Here is a 22,002-nt window from a genome sequence, read left to right as displayed (position 1 = left end):
AAAATTTGAGTGAAGTATTTTGTTCATTTTATGGACAATCAATATCAAAACTCAAAAATGTTATGTAATTTGCCATAAGTTACCCAATTAATCAGAGTGGGGTAATGCAACACAACAATGTTCTTCCAGTCTCAATAGTTTAAATTTCTCCATTCTTATTTAATTATGAAGGAAATACATGTACTACTGTATGCAGAAAATGTGGGGTAAAAAGGAAAATTTCTTTTCCAACTCAGTCTTCTTTCCAGATATCCACTCATCAGATACGATGTATATTCCAGATAGATTTTTATAGATTTATAATAGATTACATAGCATCCATATAAATATATAGATACCATATATAGAAAAATGTTCACATACTTTTTCATAAATGAGATTCTTGAAAATAAGTTGTCTGGATTGTTTTTCCCTTTTGAAGTTCTAATGACATACATGCAGACCTCCCTCAGTCACTTTGATAGTATATAACTTTCTATACTATGTGTATACCATGCTTTATTTAACCATTCCCCTCTTGGTAAATACTGAATTGTTTCCACTGTTTGTGTTATAACAAAAAGGGCTCCAAAAACATTTGTATGTGTGTGTGTGTATGTGCAATTAAGTATGTAGATGGAAAAATAATGGTTTTAATTTTTATCTTGTCATTAAATTGATCTTGTAGAGCACATTAGAATAAAACTAGGGATAGATTTTATGCTTATTATTATTTGATCACTTTCTTTATGAATCCCTGAGCTGTTCTTATATACTTTTAGTTACTATGAAAATAACAGCTCATTATTTCTTGGCAATGTCTACAAAGTTCTAAGGTACAAATCTACTGTTCTGACCATACAGTCTTTCATCTATTTACTTGCCCAGTATTCGTTAGGTGCCTACCATGTCCCAAGACTGTAGCAAGTCCTGGGTATGAAAACAGGAATAAGACCTAGGACTGCCAACAAGAAATTTGCAGTAGAGTGGGATAGCTTATTTCTGGGTATTTGAAAATGTGTAGATGAATAAAGTAATTTTTAACATGGCACTGTAATGATTCTATGTAGATAATTCACCTGGGGTATCTTTCTCATTTTCATAAGCAATAGAATGAGAGAAATTTCATAAGTAGTGTGTCTTTAAATTCTGTATGACATTATGGAGCAGATAATTAGTTGATTTTTTTTGCCATAAGTTATTGAAACAGATTATGGCTGACATTTCTAAATGTCCCCCCAATATCTTGGTAAATGAACTGTGAGAAGCAGTTAATTGTGAGTGTGAGGTGTTTTGTTGTATTAGGGATGTCCAAGTAACACATTTCTACCCAAAGAGAGATACATTGACATGTGTTGAGCCTCTAGGAAGGCTTTTGCTTTTCCTAAAAGATAAACAGACATGGCTATTGCAGTTCTTCCCTGACTTTGATATTCCTGCCTTGAATGTGGAAATGATGCCTGGAATTTCAGCAGTCCTCTTCTGACCAGCTGATGATAAAAGTTAACTATAAACACCAAAGAATGGAAAGATATAAAGTTTTGGGTTTCTTTATGAAATCATTGAGGTCCTAAACAAATGTTAGAATTCTTATTACGTGAGAAAATTAAACCCTCACACATTTAGTCCTCTTATAGTTAAGCATTTTGTTGTTTCCAGCTGAATTCATCCAGACTCCGTTGGTTTTTGGCAGTAGAGGCCCGTCACATTCATTATGAATCAGTGAAACAATAAACAGAATCATTTCTGAATGCTTTGTTACTAGTCTGCCTATGTTGTTTCTATCCTCTTCCTCCATAAGGTCAATTTCCCATGCTGTAATTTAGAAATTTTGTTTAAATATTTTCTTTCTCAAATTGACAGTTTGGAACACTAATTAGGATTTTTTAAATTAAGAATTTTTAAGAGGGAAACTTCCTTTTAATGTTCTCCATTGGATAACACAGACCATGTTTGAAGTATGGTGCCAAAACTCAAGAGTTCATTTTCTTTCTTATAGTACAAGAATCAACAAGTATTTTTGTAATAAATCTTGACATTTATAAATCTTGACACAAATATAACCATAATTGTGCTAGACAGGATAACTTTTGCAACCTCGGTTCACACTAACTCAGAAATTCTACCTCTGGACAAAAATCTTGAGGTTGCCCTAAACTTCTGTAGATAACTTGTTTACAGAGGATCAGCTACCTCAAACTCTGCTTTGTTGGTATAGTTCCCAGGAACTCCAAATTCTACCTCTCAAAGTGGCCATGGCAGTAAAATAGCTCTGGCCTGAAGACTCACAGTCCTATAGCATCCATGTGGCCCACCTTGCAAAGCTATTTTCCAGTGCTTAAGGAGAGCACAAGAACTCTTGTCACACACAAGAAAAGCTGTCCAAGAGTTTTAGTCAGCCTTTAACATCGAACTATGCACTTAAACATTTCATTAAACTTCAAAAGCTCTTAAAAATCATAATATACATAAAAATTTGAAAAGAAATAGAGAACAATAACCATTGGGAAAGCATCACAGATGTGGAGGAATTCTTTTATATATTCAGTTAATAGAATAAAATGTACTCCTCATTTGCTCATACATGATGAAATGAGATTGTCTAAAATATTTGGATATCTTCATTAACTGTAGGCACACTGAAAGTGTTGCTCTTTTTATTTATTTTTTCAGAGCTCTTTTAAGATCCTTGGGACAACTAAATAGACAAATTAGTTATAGATTTGAATGCACATTTATTTACTAAGTTCAGTTTATAGTTATTAACATGTGAGCCATGGTCTCCACTGATAGTTTTAACATTATTTTTCCTCTAAAATATGAAGCTGATAAAAAGGGAGAGTTTACCTGATTTCCTCCCATACCATGACAGTTGAATATACCCACTTTTTCATTTTCCTTGCGGCCCATGTTGTCTAAACACTGATTGGTTTCAACATTTCTTATCTAAAGGAAACACACAAAAAGGGGGGGGGTAAAACATAAATCAAACAGTTATTTAAGTCATCAAATCCTTCTTATGTTACTATTGTTAACTGAATAATACAACTTCATAAGAAAATTTCTCCAAGAAAAACATACTGCTTATATATTTTTCTTTTTCTGTGTCCATTCTTAACCTGTATACATTTCTAAACTCTTCCTGAAGTTTTTGAACAGAATTGGCATTGGCATCTAATCAAGAGACATTCCCTGTTTATAGCATAGTATCATAGAAGAAGGAAGCAGCTACATATTATGAATTAGGAGTTCTTCCCCAAATCCTCTAAAATTAGGACACAGTTTTCATATTCCACTCAAATAACCATTGACTATTCTTGAACTCCTATACTATTGCATGGAAGGAAATAAAAACAAATTGGCTAAATATTAAAATTTATGTTCTTTTAGATTGCTTCATTACTGTATGTTCTAGTCTGTGTATTAATAAAGATTACATTGTTTATATCTGTGACTAAAACAATATTCATGCATCTTCTTTCATGCCTAATGCCAAACTTATTGAGAAGTGCTTAACCCTAAGGAAAGCTATTACAAGGCTAAACAATGATTTCACATTACAAATTCCTCAAAAGCAAGATTAAATTGTTGACTGCAGACATAAAGTTCTTGGTTTACATTAAAATATGGCATTAGTCCCATAATTAACATAAAGTTAATACATATTTGTGCCAAATGTAATTACAAAACCATTAATTGACTTTAAAGATACTAATCTGACTGAATCAAGAACAAATGCAGAAAAGAAAAAAAACCTTCTAATAAATGGGATACTTCAGATTTTTACTTAGTCTCAACCCCAAATATGTATTTATGCCTGTCCACTCTGCTTTTGAAAAGTTTGTATCACTGAGCCGTAGACATGCATATTTTACTGTTCACTTGGGAGAATTATTGGATACGTCTATTTAGTTATCTATGCTTTGAGTACATGTTTCCTCACATTGGCAAATGAATAAGATGGGAAACTTATTACATAAACATACAGAGGATGAATTTGGTTTACACAATTCACTTTTTCTGTGGTGCAGAACCTCATGGCCAAGTACTAGTACCTGGAGTTGGGGAAAGTGGTATAACTTGCATTAAGGCCCCCATCAGTAACTGAGAATAGTATAGATCAGAATTCCCACTTGGTAAACGTTTCAAGTGCTGTTTCAAGGGGCTGAAATTTAAAGCAGAGTTATATGTGCTTTCATAAAAAAAAATCTGAGCAGCAATCCATTAAAAAGACAAAACACACACTGAATATTACAAGGAAAGGGCACGGGCTTCCAGAAGCAAAACCTGTATCAGTTCATATAGGGCTGAAATACATTCTCAATCTGATTTCAGGTGGTTCAGGCACTGGAAGGGATTGAACCTATAAGCAAAAGACCTTTTAGGAGCTGCAGCTGGAGAGGATTAAGGAAGGTAACAATTGATAAATTGTCGTATGATGTAGTAAATAGGTCGGTGTAGGTTGCACATAGTCTGATCAAATTACATAAGTTGAATTATTTTTAAATCCTTTACATCAGATTTTCTTAACTTTTCATAAAAGGAAGATTTCTTGAAAATAGTAAGATTATACATTATTGCTATTTAGCTTCCTAAAAGAGTATAGAACAGTATAATGCCATAATATGTAGAGAAATAAACATGTCACAAAATGACTAATTGATTTTTAGACGTAAGGTATGCAATCTGATTAGAAGACTCTCTGCTAGGTGCATGGTACTTGCATAGACACTAATTAATAATTATAGGGGTTACAGCTTGAATTGTTTGTAAGGCTTTTCCTCTTTGCTGGAAAACAGAAAATTCAAAGCCATATTCAGCCTAGTACATCCCCTGACAGTGATATTGGAAAGGGACTTCTTGGAGATGCACGCCATCTTACTCTTTGACAAATTAAGAAGGATATTTAAGAATGACCCCAAAATATTTTGCCTTCAGTAACAACCTATTATTGATCTATTTTCTACAAAAGATAACACTTTATGTTTTAGTATGTAACAACTCTTGTGAATTCATTTATTCAATTGAGAAGTAGTATCAGGAAAATGTATACCTCACACCAGGTACTACCTGAGGTGCTGAGGATACAGAAAGCAACAAAATAAACACAGTCTCTTCCTTCATAAAGCTTATGTTTTAGAAGGGAAGAGAGCAACAAATAAATAGATTTGTAATATGTCAGAAAATCAAGAAGTCCTGTGAAGAAATATAAAGAATAGTAAGGGTAGATAAAGCGAAGGAGATAGTACTGTTTTAGAAAGAAAAGGTCAATTTGAACAAATACACTTGAAAAGATGCATAATGAAGAGGAGAGCAACCATATTTTCATCTATGGAAGGACATTTTGAGCAGGGGAACAGCAAATGGATGCTCCCTGTAAGCTGGACAACACTGAGTGAAATAATGGACTAGCATTGTGCCAGCACTGCAGTGAGCAAGGGGCAGGTTAGAGAGGTATTCCAGACTAAGTAATAGTAAGGAATCATGAGATTTTTAGCATAGGCATGGTATAATAGCTTATTGTGGCTGTTGTGCAGAGAGCAGATTAGAGGGAGGAAAGATTGGAAGCAGAGAAACAAGGAAGAAGGCCACTGTAGTCATGCCAGCAAGAGAGGATGGTTGATTAAGAGACCAACAACGCGGGTGGAAGGCCCAATTTCAGATATATTTTGAAGGTACAGCCATTGCAACTTTTCACTGAATTGAATGTGAGTTATGACACAAATAAAGACATCAAGAAATATGTCAAGCTTTGGGCCTGAACAAGTGGGCAAATGCTATTTCTATTTACCAGGAATGACAGTCTTGAGTTCTTGCATGTTGATAATTATATCTGTGGCTGCTATACTTAAAAATCACTTTGATAGGTCTAAAATCCATGGCTCACCAAACTTGAATACCTTTTCAATGTTACTCCATTTACTTCCAGAGTAAAGGATTCCTTTGAAAACTGATTACAATCTGGGTTTTTCCCCCATTAATTCTTACAAGTATCTATTTCCCTGGAAATCAAACTGATTTTTTTATCTTTCAAGTTTGGGAGATTTACTAAAATATATCTTGACATTACTCATTAAGGATCACTCTCGCAGGGATGTAGTGCTCCTTTTCACAATATCATTTCAATTTTATTTTCAGGAAAGTTTCCCGGAATTATAGTTATTATTTTATTTTTCGAGACAGAGTCTCACTCTGTCGCCCAGGCTAGAGTGCAGTGGTGGCAATTCTTCTGCCTCAGCTTCCCAGGTAGCTGTGATTACAGGTGCCCACCATCACACCTGGCCAATTTTCATTTTTTATTTTTATTTTTAGAAGAGATGGAGTTACACCATATTGGTCAGGCTGGTCTCAAACTCCTGACCTCAGGTAATCCACCAGCCTCATCTCCCAAAGTGCTGGGATTACAGGTGTGAGCCACTGCAGCTGGCCTATAGTTATTAATGTTCATTTTATTTCATTGGTTTTTCTGTTTAGGAAATCCTATTATTTTGGGTCTTGTTGCTTATCTTCTATGTGTGTCACTTTCAATTGAACAATTTAGTTTCCAATTTTTATTTTTTTTAGTGGCTCCTTTTTCTTTTCTAAAATTCGTATCGCATACTCTCTTGGTATTATTCACTCATGTGTTCTTACAAGTTTGATGTTCATTTCTGAAATGATTTAGTCTTTGATTTCTAATTCTTTCCTGCATTCTAGTCCCTCATTTCAGTTTTTCTAAATTTGATTTATGTTGTTCTTTTCTATATTCTATCATTTAGAGCATTTATTTTAGCATCTTTTGAAATATTAGATTACATTTTTCCTCTGTCTTATAAGCATAAAGCATTGGTGTGCTTGCATTGTTTGCAGAGATACTACTCTACTTCTATCTTTTTCTTACATCAGTCATGCTCTTCTAGTTCCTCTTCCTGTTTTTCTCCCTTCTTTCCTTTTCTGCATAAGATCAATTTTCCTAGTCTTTTATGGGGAAAGGGTTGATCAAAAGACCATTTCTAATTTCACAAATATAGAACACCTTTTCCTGTATTTTTTGAAGTGTTGAAAAAATTACCCTTCTATTTCTTGAGACCTCCTGACCCCATTTACCTCATCCATTGTAATCTGAACCATTCATTTCCTTTTCCTCACACTCTAGTTGGGCTTTATTCTCTGAAGTGCCTTCTGAGAAGGAGCTTCGGCTAGTGAGTTTCAAGAATTCACAGACTGCACACTGTTTCGACCCTTCAGATATTAGAGAGGAGTTTTTTTGCTCACCTGCAAGGTACTTCTCCCATTTTCAGCTACTATTATCCAATTGGCCTGAAACAATTTCTCATGAGTATCTCTTAGAAAATTGGGTGTTATCCTGACCTCATTTCCATCAGATACCTCATTGCTTTCCTCTGTTGTCTCCTGCAAAAATTGTAGTATCATCTGGGTCATGACAATGTCAGCTCATATTTGAGAATTTGTGAGAACACTTTGCCACCTAATTTTGTTGTCAAAATTGTTCATCATTTTTTTAAGTTTTGCTGTCCTAGTTGTTCTTTTCCGTTTTAATGGGAAAATTCAGAGATTCACACACTATGTCATTGCTACCACCAATTTTTCCAGAATTCCAGAATAGACTTCTCTTGGGGACTGCATGAAAAGAAGCCTATCCTATTTCTGGCACATTCTAACTACTCCACATTCAATGTGGTTTTGTAGTTTGTGGATGTGTAATATTACTTGTCCTTCAGAATGCAGCAGGTGCTAAGTGGATAAAAAATAGGAACTGAAGTCAAGTCTGGCTGGATGTAGAATCTGGGAGAATAGCAATATACAGGAGTCAATGGTTTAGGAAACCTGCCACGGGGAGAAAAGAGAGACAACCACTACCACATCCACTATGATGATAATAATAATAATAATAATATAAATTAGAAACTATTTGAATTGTATGTGCCAACCTATTACTCCCATTTTACAAACAAAAATATTAAGATACAGAGAGGTTAACTAATTTGCCAAAACAAGGAATGTAAAGGTATTCTATTGAGTCTGGGAATTTCCAGTCCTGACTTCCAGACAGGCAGGCAGTGTTTTTTAGAAAGGAGGCCTGGAAGGAGCAAGGGAGGACTCAGTTCTGCTTGAACAGCGCTAACTAGAGGTTATCTAGACAACTGGTGAAGACATATGAAACAAGATACACAAAGGCAGCCTGGAATTAGGCCTGGGGGACCAGGTCAAAAAGCCTAAAAACAAAATATTCTTTATGCTTAGTGCCAGCCTGACGAGCTGAGGTCAGGCAAATAATTTCTGTCTACGTCCAGCGTAACCTGAGAGATTAGCAGTGTGGAGGACAGAGTGTCAGGAAATCAGGATATCAACTGCCATCTTAAACAAATAAGAGGGACATATTACCTGGTATAGAGACAATATCTGAAAGGTTTTTCTTTGTTTTTCCTTTTTTGAGACGGAGTCTAGCTCTATCACCCAGGCTGGAGTGCAGTAGTGTGATCTCGGCTCACTGCAACCTCCAACTCCCAGGTTCAAGTGATTTTTCATGCCTCAGCCTCTCAAGTAGCTGGGACTACAGGCATGGAATTACACTACAACTGGCTAAGTTTTGTATTTATGGTAGAGCTGGGGTTTTACCATGCTGGCCAAGCTGTCTAAACTCCTGACCTCAAGTGATCCGCCTGCCTCGGCCTCCCAAAGCACTGGGTTACAGGCGTAAGCTACCATGCCCAGCCTAAAATCTGAAAGGTTTTTATCACTACTAGGCCTATAACATTCAGATTTTTTTAAAGCCATGCACAACTACAGGGCAGATAGAAGCACATAGATTGTTCTCAAGTGAGCGAGCCCAACCCTGTAGGCATCTGCTGTATTGTCTTCAAAATACAAAAATGGTCACTGGTGTTTTCTAACGATCTCAGCAAGCAATTCTTAATGTATATCTCAATACTAGCATATGGGAGAGTTGAAACTATGCATCTCATCTTTTGAGATGTAAAGGATAATCAAATTTAAGATGATCATGTATAATTTTAAAATCAGAACTTTTCTAAGAACACCTTGAGACCTCAAATATATACTCACAAAGAATGTTGTTCAAGGGAAGAAGTGAAATTTCAGAAAAGATGCAATTCTGTCGCTGGTACCATATTACCTGACAGTAACAATGGCTTGGTAATGTCATTAATCCTGAGAAAAATCCAAGCAACCAACAACTAAAGAACTTTATTAAAAATTCTTCACAAAGTCTGTTCTAGAACTTGAATCAAAATAGTAGAGTACACTGGTAGCTCTAAGATCTGGTAAACTCTTTTGACTCATTCTTTATGTTATGGTAGAGCTTTGAATGTATGGCACAAGGCCAAGATAGTTTTAACTTTAATTGGCTGTCTGCTTTGAGATTTCTGTGTTTACACATAATCTTTTGTTGCTTGAAAACAATTCTTAGTGACATAAACTTGAGGGCATTTTTCCCACTTGTGTTTTGATATTTGAAATCAGCCAGACTTTCTAAATGTTTCTGTGCATTGCAGCATCATTGGTAATGTTCTCACCACTTATATAATTTGTTCATTAGCTTTTGCTCCCTCTGCTGGAATGTAAAAGCAAGTAGCAATGAGAACTCCATTTCTAAAAGAGAGATACATACTCCCCACGCCCCCGCCACCAATCTTTGCATTTTTAAAAACTCTTTTAAATCCATTCTAAAGACTGTCAAACTAGCATTATTTTACTTTAATTACCCCAACATATGCTTATTCTTCAATTGCACGTTGTTACTTTTTATCATTATTTTACAAATGTTAACCTCATTTGTTTTCTCTTTTCTTTGTAAATATGGAAATAAGCACAGTTGCAGTGAATTCCACAGCTTAATGTTAATATTTCCATAATATGATTGCTCTTGTGGATATGCATTTAAAGTATATTTTCTATTTAGTCTAATTGTGAATAAATCAGAAAGATGAGAACAAAATCTGTATATTGAAACAATTCAAGTTGACTTCACTTATGCAGACCTGGATTTAGAAGGTCCTTGACTAATGACTGAGATTTAAAAATTATTATTATCTGATACCTGAAATCCCTTTCCCCCAAAAGTAAAGAACATAGAAAAATAAACAATTTAATTTATTAGGTTGGTAACAAAAACAGCGACAACCAAAATCCTGAGAGAATTCAGTAAATGACAAACTGGCATATGGTTTGTTGTAGCTGTTTGTGCCAATACACATTTAAGTAATAAAATTAGAATGAATTTTAGTTTATTAGAAATATGAAGTTAAAAAAATACAGTATTTTCAGGTAGTAAAAATAGCACGCTTTGTTCACAGGTGAGTTACCTAGCCCAACATACTTTAAGGTAGCCATCCAATAAAGGGTGACATATTCTCCCTATACATACACATATTCAGAAATCCTGGGATAAAAATTAGCTACTGAGTCCCCAAGAATTTTGGAAATAAAATGAACAGAAAAATGTCCACATTTATGTAAGTCACCTAAAATAAAGCTTTCTTGCTGGTCATCCTATTAAAAGGCCAAGAAGACTGTGAATCTATAAATAGATCTGATTACCAACAGAAAGGGTAAACTTTTAAGCGTTTTAGCTTCTGCATTTGGCAGTAACTGATTTTACCCTTAATCTCTGCAGCCTAGCAGCTTCATGGATGTCTATTTTTCATTACTTAAATTTGCCCTTCAGCAATATTTAAGGAATACAATAACAATATATGCAAGAACTTTAACTACTTACTATGGCTAAAGGATACAAGAGGAAAAAGAAATCCTGAGGTCAAGTACACAATACAAAATGCATACACTAATGTCAAAACATCTTCAAAGCAACATGCAAATGCAAATTTTAAGCACCAAGAGTTGTCACTTGGCTCCTGAAATCCTCATCTCCTTCATTTGCCCTCAGATTGTGTTCAATTTTAGTTCACAATGTATTTTTTTTTTCAGAAAGCCTGTCATAACCCAAAAATTTGGGCTGAGACATTCTATTTTAGAATGCCATTTCTTTCAGTCTTACACTTACATTTACAAGATCAGAACCCAGCCTGTTAAATCTACATAAGCTTCAGGGCTAGTTAAGAGAGAATTTAATGCTGCAAAGAGCTCAACTTCCTTATTCCATTATGATCTGCTTACTGAGTCTAAAAGACACATGCTTCATTAACTTACTTAAAGGTTTTAGTTCAAAGCAATTGCACAGCTTTTAACTCCCCATTGGAAACTGCATGTAATTCGTGGGCTGGATAAAGCAATATTTCAATTACTTGAGTAAGATGCAACATAAAATAAATTAAGATACAGATATCTGATATCAATAACTATTGACTTTGGTGATGGTATATAATGGAGAAACTGAATACCATATTTGCCTCTATATATTCCAACACAGCAAGGAAAATTATAAAAAGAAATTGACAAGGAAACATTTATATTCACCAATACACAGCAATATTAAATAGACTTTGAGAAACATTGAAGTGAAAAATATATGAATTGTTAAAGCCACACAATTTCATTTCAAATTCAGTGAGAAGTACAAATGAATATACTGCAAAGAAATATTGTTCTTGTTTTGATGACAAGTAGCTTGAACACTTGATATTGCTTTGGGACTCTAATTATTTAAGAGAAAGTGCCTTATACATAAGGAAAAATATCTTTTTACATTCTTCCAATAAAGGTTAATAACAGGCAGTAAGAAGGAAAAAGCTTTAGTAAATGACTGTTGTTCATTAACAGTTCAACTCTAACTCATTATCAAAATGTCCATCTTAAATTATGCATACATGGCCACGCAAAATTGAATTAGGAGGTAGTGCTTGGTGAATTTGTCCTTCTGTTTCCATGGAAACAGATGCTGGATTGCATTTCTTTAAGGCTAGTTTTAAAGTGGAAAACTACAGTACATTAATACTTCAGAAAGCACAGAACTTACTGTATCTTTTAAATGTATCAGGTTTTTTAAACAGCCGTTACAGCATATCATGTAACTCATGCAGGGCATCTTTTACTTCTACTGAATTTCTTTACCTGTTTGATTCTCTCTTGCCCTACCCACCTCCGCATCCCTATTTTGGTAGAAAGGCTTAAGAGTAAAGGTCTTTCCTTATTTGACATTGCATTGTCAACATATAACAAAAGGTTTAGTTTGATATGGTCTGAATGCATTTATCCAAAATTCATGTTGAAATCTAATCCCCATTGTAGTGGTATTAAGAGGCGGGGCCAAGAGGAATGGTGGCCCAAGAGATAACATGTCTAACTATGAATCATAAGATTCAAGAGGTGGAGCCTTTTGGGAAGTGTTTAAGTCATGGGGGCTTCATCCTTATGAATAGAATTAGTGCCCTTATAAAAGAGGTTGAAGCGAGCTGTCTTGCCCCTTGTCCATGTGATGATATATCATTTGCCTCTTTTTCCATATGAGGACTTAGTGACAATGTGCCATCCTGGAAGCAGCCAGCCTTTCCCAGACTAAATTGGCTGCACCTTGATCTTGGACTTCCTAATCTCCAGAACTGTGAGAAATTTAAATTATTTATAAATTACCCAATCTAAGGCATTTTGGTATAGCAGCCCTAAGGGACCAAGACATAGCTCAAGTTCTCTTTTTATTTATATTAAATAGAGATGGGTTCTCACTATGTTACCCAGCTGGTCTTGAACTCCTGGGCTCAAGTCATACTACTGCCTCAGCCACCTGACTAGCTGGGACCACAGGCACATGCCAACATACTCAGCTTCATGCTCTTATTTAATAAAAAACATTTTGAATTATTAAAATATAATAAAATCATCTATGTCTTCTTCTAGTTATAAGAAAAAGTGAGCCTTAGTGTTGGACTAGCATGTAATTTTTCCTAACTTCAATAGTTAACTAGCTGTGTGACCTATAGGCCAAGCACATAAACTTTCTGTGTGTCAGTTTCCTTATTAATCCTGCAATAATAAAACCTAAGTCATGAAAGTTGTTCTAATTTTTATGTAATTCATCTAAAGCACCTAGAATAACTGTTGGCATAGGAAATCTATAAATGGTAGCTATAATAATTATAAGTGTAACTACTGGTGTGCTACTTTTCTTGCTAGGCATTGGGTTATATGTTTTATGTCTTCAGTCATCACTATAACCCACTATTACTCTCTTTATTCTGTTGACAGAGGTAGTAGAGAGGATACTTAACATCACTCAAAATGAAAGCTGTAAGGCTAGGATTTGAACCCTCCTATTCTTGGCTTCAGGGGCTGGAATGTTTTCAATACACCATACTGCCTCTTTTAGATACTACGAAAGGCTCAATTCCTCTCTTTAAAATCTTATCATAAAGTATTTCTACAGATTAAAATATGGTCACCTGATCCATTGTAGAAGATAACTAATTGTAAATTAGTACTTTGTACAAAGGAATTTGCCCACACTGTATTTTATTTTTACAATTTAGAAAGTGAATTAGATTCCCTTGATGTAGTGCAGGACAGCATAAAATTGGATTTTTAACTTGGAAGTAAACATCTAGTTCTGTTACACAGCCCTGAGTTTTTCTCAAGAGTCACCTTGGTGGCCCCAGAGAATTTCCAAAAGTCTTCTTTGCTCATTTCTGTCCTGTTACAGCCCTTGGTCATTCCTCCTTTTAGAAAAAGAAATCGATGTTTACTAATGATTTGGGTCCATTGACGACAGTGAAAGAAACATTTTATAATAAGAATATAAAACTTCCTTTCTTCTGAGGATACAGTCAGGTTCATCAATGTTCAAACAAATTTTCAATAAAGTGATAAGGATATTACATATTTATCAGAGATCTTCAGTGGTTTATAATAACTAACATGCAAGGACTGTTCTATTTTAAAAAGCACTGTCATATGTTTTCTGCATTAAATATAAATCCCTGTGAGATCAGTGCCAACATGAGGATGTTACATATTTGAAAATGATAGCAACAATACCCCTTGTCCAATTAAAAAAAAAAAAATACTTTGAGGCACAGGACTAAGTGACTAGTCTAAAGTCATACACTTAGAAAGTGGTAACATCAATGTTATTACACATGAAATTTTTCACTACATTATTCAGATTAAAGTTAAATATATGTAAATCAAGCTCTATAGAGAGATATTTACATGGCTAATAAGGAAGTGGAGACTTGGACAATAGGGCATGAAGATGGCACATAAATCAGTCATTAAAAACGATTCAGCTAGGGCTCCAGTCACCTCAAATACATTTTTTCTTTACTTTTTTCTAGTTAATTGTAGGTAAGGTATGTTTAAAAAGTTAGAGAGCATTAAGGCAGATGACCCAAAAAAGTATTAGATTGAGCCATATAAATTTTCAGTTAGTCTACCATTATGACCTACAACAATGGAATTTTAAATCTAAGAACATGCTTACTTGATAATTATTTCCGAAGTGCATTATTTATTGCTTTTCTTTTTTTAGATGGAATCTCGCTGTCGCCCAGGCTGGAGTGCAGTGGCGCGCTCTCAGCTCACTGCAAGCTCCGCCTCCCGAGTTCACACCATTCTCCTGCCTCAGCCTCTTGACTAGCTGGGACTACATGCACCTGCCACCACGCCCGGCTAATTTTTTTTTTGTATTTTTAGTAGATACGGGGTTTCACCGTGTTATCCAGGATGGTCTCGATCTCCTGACCTCGTGATCCGCCTATCTTGGCCTCCCAACGTGCTGGGATTACAGGCAAGAGCCACTGCGCCCCACCTATTTATTGCTCTTGAAATGCTTTAATCACAACCAATATTAAAGTAGCTTTGATTCCTATTAAGTGGAAAATATCCATATGGAGGATATAATTCATAAAGGAAATATAATTCTTATTTTGATCAGTTGAGATATATATATGATATATAGAAATATATATAATCAATCTATGAGATGAATGCAGTATTATATATATATCTGTATGTATGAATATATTACAAATATATTATACATACATTATATACATGTTTGTATAGTTATAATGAAGTCACTTTTGTATTTTGAGATAAAATAGATATGTAGAAAAGAATGGTGTAGATCAATGGTTCTCAGAGTGTCTAAAAAGTCAATACCACTTTTGTTATAGTACCAAGATATTACTTTCAGTTTTCACTTTCACATTCTCCTGAGTGTACAAGAGTTTTCTAGAGGCTATTGTAATAGACTGCCATGTACTGCAGTAGATTGAATACTGAAGCACATATGACAATCCAGCTATCTTCTATTAAGACAGACACTAATGCAATTTACAAAAATATAATCAATGGTAGTCTCTTATAATTACTTGATTTTCTTGGAAAAAAATATTTACTTTTCAAAAATATGTTATTTACATTAACATGTAATTGCTTATTACATAATGTTTAGTAAAAAATGGGTTTTAAAGTTCTCAATTTTAATTTAAATACAGTAAATATTAATCATAGTTGTAAACCCACATGAACAAAAGGTGTTTGGAGTACACAGTAAATTTTAAGAGTGTAAATGACCAAAAGTTTTAGTACTGTTGGAACAAAAAAATTTTTTTTGTTCAATCTTAAAATTTCTGCTCATTTTTATGATTCCTTACGATGAAGACTTTATGGTCCTTGAAATATGAGAAGTTATTTAAAATAGATCTAATTAAAAATCCCTTACAGCATTTTCATAACATAAAAAATACTGAGCTCCTTAGAAATTGCTCCATTTGCAAAATATATTTATAACTTAACCAAAATAAATAATTCATACCTCACCAAGTGAGTAATAACGTCTTGGGATCTGGGAGTCCGGATAGATGTTTTCTAGGTACCAAGAAAAGGGCTTACACTTCAGATTTTCTCTTAGTGTTTTTCTGACTGACACATCTCCATAATCCACTTTGACAACACCTGGAATTTTTCAGAGAAACACAAATCAGTTTGTGCTATTTTTGTTTTAGTACTGTTTTACTCCATTTACTTTGCTCTCAGTTTTTTTCTTTATATTTCCAGCAAATTCAATTGCATATGCAGCTGCTACTACACTGGATTGTTACTACCATAGAATTAGTACATTAAATAGATATAAATAACACTTCTCCCATTGGTTATGACTTTTCAAATGCAAATATTTATCACCAAGTACTTGTACTACTTAGATTGAATAATTAACTAAATGTAAATTGGTATTTAGTATCTCATAAAGCTTAACTGAACTGTGTAATATGTCTGTTTTTCCTTAATAAAAAATTCTAGTAGCTCTAATGTTTTTGTTAATATTCATACTTTCCCTAGAGTCACTTACTCACCACCTGTAGGTTTTATGAGAAATTTATATAAAATATTCACATAATAGACTGCACATGTATTCTTTTTCTTGAACTTCTATCTAGTTACCTTAAACTTATGTTTTTATTGATTTATTGAGTTATTCTAAGCTACCCCAGTCCTTGAAAAGTTAGTAAGCATGTAAGTGTAAAGAAACTAACAAACAAATGAACAGGAATATATTCACATGTATATATGAAAAATGATTAATTTTATTTCACATAATAGAATATTTGACATTTAAATGAATATTTCCACTGAAAATCATAAAAGAATGTTTTCTAGTTGAGAAATAATAATGCTACTAGTTTTTTATATAAAAACATATGACAACTTGATTTGCTCCTTATATTAAAACTGGCATTTGATTGAAATAACTAATAACTGTGACAATACAGCAATTATTTCTTAGATTATTCTGAAAATATTTCAATGTTTAACTCTTTTCTTTAAGGCCACTATGCAACATGCTGGCACAAAATGGCCTAGTATTTAGGATATTCTATCCCAACCAAGTAACAAAGCCAATCAGTTGTTCTGTAAAACAGGACCAAGTGTTTAGACAATCTAAATGTCTGTAACTAATGCCATTACCAAGACACTATTTTCCAAAGCAGCAACGCTCTCAAAACTCATCACTCACTAGTTCCAACCCCCTTGTCTTTTCAGAATTTTTGTGTTTTCAAAATTAAATGCCATAGTATTATTAGAAAGCATTCTGATCCTGAAGCAGCCAAACCATTTCCTTCCAAGAGAAAATATTGATTTTCCTAGCTGGTGTTTGGATAGAAAACAAGGTCTTTGGGGTTTTTAAACAGATAAATATTTGCTTTCAAAATAATTCTATTCAGAACTTCCAATCAGGAATGCAACCTTCAAAATAAGAGGCTCAAAACAATTTAGTATTTACAAAGTAAATCACCAGAAGAATTTCTCATTATGTTAAGTATTATTGCAGTTGAAATAATTGAATACATAGTCCTCAAAATCACATAAAGACATGTCATTGTGCCCGGTGGGGAGGTGAAACACTGTATCTTCAGAGGACTTAATTTAACAGTCAATTTTACTGTTCTGTCTTCATTTTTGAGGTGGGTGGATTTAATTGAGGTGGCTTATTTAATATCAACATCCTCCCTTTTTCATCATGTTAAGATTTGGTAGTTCTGGCTCTGTAATATCTTCCTAGAAGGGTTTCTTTGTGCATGTGTTTTCCAATAAAACTTTATTTATGGACAATGAAATATGAATTTCACATAATTTTCACGTAATGACATATTACTCTTTTGACTTCTCCCCAACTACTTAAAATTAGATCTTGGGTATTTAAAAAAGGAACAGCGAGCTGGTTTTGGCACATGGGACATAGTAGCCAACCCCTGCTCTAAAAGATAAAGTCCTAGAAGGTTTTTATGAGCAGTTATCTGATTGAAATGAAAATTTAAAGTTTCATTTGCATACCATTTTACATAAGGTCAGAGAAAACACTAATTGTCCACTTTGGATTTGGCAAAAAGTGGCTAGTGGAGAATTATAGAGATTATTGAATAAAGCAAAGGCCTTCTTATCCTGTCACCTCTAAGCCACCCCTTGGCATTTCCACTGCAACTTGCTTTTGTTCTAATCCTAGATAATTATGCTAAATTACCTTTAGAAATCCACAAAGAAATACTGTGGGCTATCTTAACATTTTGGTGAGGATGGCTTTTTCTCTCTGCATCCATATTTTTCTTCTTAGAAGTGAGACATATTAAGAGACAACAGTCCTCACAAACACCCTATGTACTCCCCCATATTTCTCAGGTTGCTGCAGTTAGGCAGGGACATCTAACTGCTCCTGGCCAATACACTGTGAGAGAAAGGGGTTATGTCACTTCTGATTTTAAAGATAGGAAAGGAAGTATGAGAGCTTTCTTTTCCTTTACCACAGGGACTGAGGAGGATTTGTATCCCAGTGGGTGCGCAGCTACAAGATGGAGAGACTTTTCTTGTACTGTATGATTTAGTGACTGTAGAGCCTGAATTAGATTATTTAGATCTATGGTTTGATACATAATCTTACCTGTTCCCCAAACTCTTATCTCCAATTCAAACCTCTTCAAAGTAGGTTACCTAATTGTTTACCCAACAATTTTATTGGGATCTATACTAGGCATCTCAAATTTGACAAGTCAAAAATTTGATTCTCCAACTTGCTCCATCTCCAAGGTTCTTCATTTTGGTATCTAGCACAAATATCCACTGATTTTCTCAAGGAAAAATAAATAATTTTCTTTCTCTCACACATATACATTTTTAACTCATAGGAATTCTTGTTGGCTCTCCTTCACAATATAGCCTCAGCCACTCTACTGTTACCATCCTGGTCCTAACTTCTCCCATCTCTTGCTTACACTAGCATTGCAGTAGTCTCCTAACTAGCTTGGAAACATTTTACATTCCTCTACCTATATTTTATTCATTATTGCCTGTTCCTTAGTCAATATATTTAAAATACAAATCAAATCATGTTACTCCCCTGCTCAAAAGTGTACCGTGATTTTCCATAATACTAAGAATAATTGAATGTCTCTTAACCATTGCCTGAAGATCCTTCAGAAAATAGCTCTTGACTAGCTTTTTGAATTCATTTATACTCACTTTGAAACCAGCCCAATTGTCCCACAGAAGTGATGTTTATGTTTTTTTTTTTTTAATAAACATGAAAGAATGGCCCTCCTGGTCTTGAAACTTGAGTAAATTACAATTGTCTTATCTAAGTTCCTTTCTCAGGAAACCAACCAGATAATATAAGGGAACTGAAACTTACCAGATGACCACGTCTGGACAGGGAGACACCAGACCCCCTCACCTGTCATGATTGCCTAACCACCTGTTTCTTGTTGATCAATTTATCTTCCTTACCCCTCCCTAATTCCTGGTTTCTCATACATGGTTATATTTCTTCCCTGCTATATCAACCCCTAATTTTAGTCGGTTGAGGAGATGAATTTGAGACTGATTTCCCATCTCCTTGGCTGCAGCAACCTATTAAAGCCTTCTTCCATTTCAATACTGATTGTCTTGGTGATTGGCTTCTGGTGCAGCAAGCAGCAGGACGTAGACAGAACCCCTGTGTTTCAGTAACATCTTCATTCTAGCCCCCTTTTTCATTCTTTACATTTCTTCAAACATTCCAAGTTCATAATTCATCATAATTCAACAATTCAAGGCTTTATACTTCTCTTTTTTCTGTCTGTGATGGTGTTACCCTGCAACTTTCATGAGTTGTCCTTCACTTGGTCCAAGTCTTTGCTCAAATTTTACTTCTTCAGGTTTATTCTGACCTTACTATCAAAATTGATCCCTTTCTCTCATCTTCCTGGGTCTTTATCCCTCTATCATGCTTAATTTTTTTCCATGGCACTTATTATCTGATATCATATTATAGATCACTTTGCTCATTGCCTTCTCAACAAAAACTTTGGACGAGTTATCTCCTTTTTTGAAAGATAAGGTATCCTACCTGATAATATCTTACAAGATATTGTGACTACTAAATAAATAATGCCTGGAAAATGCTTAGTACGATGACTGGAATATAATAACTACTTAATACACACTATATATTGCATTGGATAGCTGTTGTTTTGCATGCCTGACATCCATTCTGTCCTCTGGTAAACACACTTGAATTTTCTCTGGGAAACCACTCCCACTTCACTTCCAGCTTGGGTGGGGCTGGTTTCATTGCCTTCCCCACTCTTCCAGTTCCATCTGTGGGCACAGACTAAGGCACATCACCAGAAAATCTAGTTAAAATGCAAACTGATTCTGTTGGCCTTGAGTGAGGGCCTTAGGGCCCATATTTCTAACAAGCTCCAAGGGATCCTGCTTTTGCTCAGTCCAGATTTTGATTAGCACCCAAAATAACTAGAGCATTCTATTTCTCAACTTTACACATAACCCAGATAACAATGACTGACTCAGGAATGGGCAAATAAACCAGTCAGCCTAATAAAAGCATACCCTTGAGAATATACTAGGACTATTAGAAAGTTGAAACTATTTCCTGTGGAACTGGGTAGCTGTATAGATGAGTTAAGCCTGGAGTTTTTGGGACTACCATACAACAAAGGCCCATGAAAGTGACACCAATATAGAAGATAAATCCACATATGGAAAGATATAAAGTGTGAGAGTAAAACAGAAGACTGACTAAAGATAGAAAGCATAGGCCAAGTCAAGATTAGTAACAGATACTTATTCTGGTCAAGCTCTGTACAAGGGACTTTTCTAGGCACTTGGGATATATCTGTGAACAAAACAAAATTATCTTCCTCCATGGAGTTTATATCCTACTAGAGAAAGACCTAAATAAACAGTAAATACATTAGAAGCTGATACATGCTGTGGCAAAAATTTATAAGTTTTTAAGGCAAGTCTTTCAATGGGACTTGCAAAAGTCATGTAAAGGCTTTGACAATGAAGTAAAGATTCATAATGAGTACCAACAAAAGAGTATTTTAATTAACTCCAGATTTGCAGGTTTCATTAATAGCTAAATGATAAAATTTATGGGTTGCTATATTTTTTTTAATAAGCTGTTTTTTCATGGAATCCAGCTAAATGCCCATCAATGATAGACTGGATAAAGAAAATGTGATATATATACACCATGGAATACTATGCAGCCGTAAAAAAGAATGAGATCATGTCCTTTGCAAGAACACGGATGGAGCTGAAAGCCATTATCCTTGGCAAATTAATACAAGAACAGAAAACCACGTACCACGTGCTTTCACTTATAAGTGGGAGCTAACTCATGAGACCATGTGGACACATAGAGGGGAACAATACACACTGCAGTCTATTGGAGGATGGAGGGTGGGAGGAGAGAGAGGATCAGGAAAAATAACTAATGAGTACTAGGGTTAATACCTGGGTGATAAAATAATCTGTACAACAAACCTCCTTGACACAAATTTACTCATGTAACAAATCTGTACATGTACCCCTGAAAAGTAAAAAAAAAGAAGCTTTTATTCATAAGTCTATTGCACTCTAGTATTAAATTCACTCTTTAGAGAAATCATGTTTTAAATTTTAAATAGATATTAGATGGAAGATCATAATGAAACTGGCCCAATTGTCACATAGAACTGATATTTATGTATTTTTATATAAACATAGAAATTCACTCTCTCAGTCTTAAAACGAGAAAATTGTATTTGTCTTATCTGAGTTCTTTTCTTAGGAAACCAACTATCAGGCCACCCAGACATTTTCAAAGAACTGAAACTTACCAGATTACTGCATATGGACAGTGAGACACCAGACCCCCTCACCCATCATGTTGCCTAAACCAACCAACTGCTTCCTGTTGACTAGCTCCTCTTTAATACCCCTCACTAATTCCTGTTTTCCCTACACATAATTACATTTTTTTGCTGCTATATAAATCTCTAATTTTAGTCACTTGAGAATATGGATTTGAGACTGCTCTCCCATCTTCTTGGTTGCAGCACCCAATTAAAACCTTCTTTCCTGGCAATACTCATTGTCTCAGGATTGGATTTCTGTGAGGCAAGCCTTAGACCAAACTCCTGGCATTTCAATGACAATAATTATTTGAGTAAAATTCTTCCCCTAGTAGATGCCTAGTAAGTCTAATAGTTCTGTCTCTCTAAAATCAAAGTACCTAAAGAATACTCTAATTGCATGCTAAAGCTTACAATTTCATGTACAAGAATACAT

General features: G+C 34.7%; 1 protein-coding gene across 2 annotated transcripts in view; it reads right to left on the bottom strand.

The window, feature by feature from the left end:
• GALNT13 (polypeptide N-acetylgalactosaminyltransferase 13) overlaps window positions 1-22,002 on the bottom strand; it is a 592,354-nt gene that overhangs the window by 42,095 nt on the left and 528,257 nt on the right. For both annotated transcript variants that reach the window (XM_028830721.2, XM_077956554.1), the window contains exons 10-11: window positions 15,710-15,849; window positions 2,827-2,925 (exon numbers count right to left, since the gene is read on the bottom strand). In XM_028830721.2, coding sequence (XP_028686554.1) covers window positions 2,827-2,925; window positions 15,710-15,849 — 239 coding nt within the window. The remainder of the gene's footprint in view (window positions 1-2,826; window positions 2,926-15,709; window positions 15,850-22,002) is intronic.

The sequence above is a fragment of the Macaca mulatta genome, chromosome 12, assembly GCF_049350105.2.
Source record: "Macaca mulatta isolate MMU2019108-1 chromosome 12, T2T-MMU8v2.0, whole genome shotgun sequence".
NCBI lineage: Eukaryota > Metazoa > Chordata > Mammalia > Primates > Cercopithecidae > Macaca > Macaca mulatta.
This window is presented reverse-complemented; position numbering and strand designations above follow the sequence as displayed.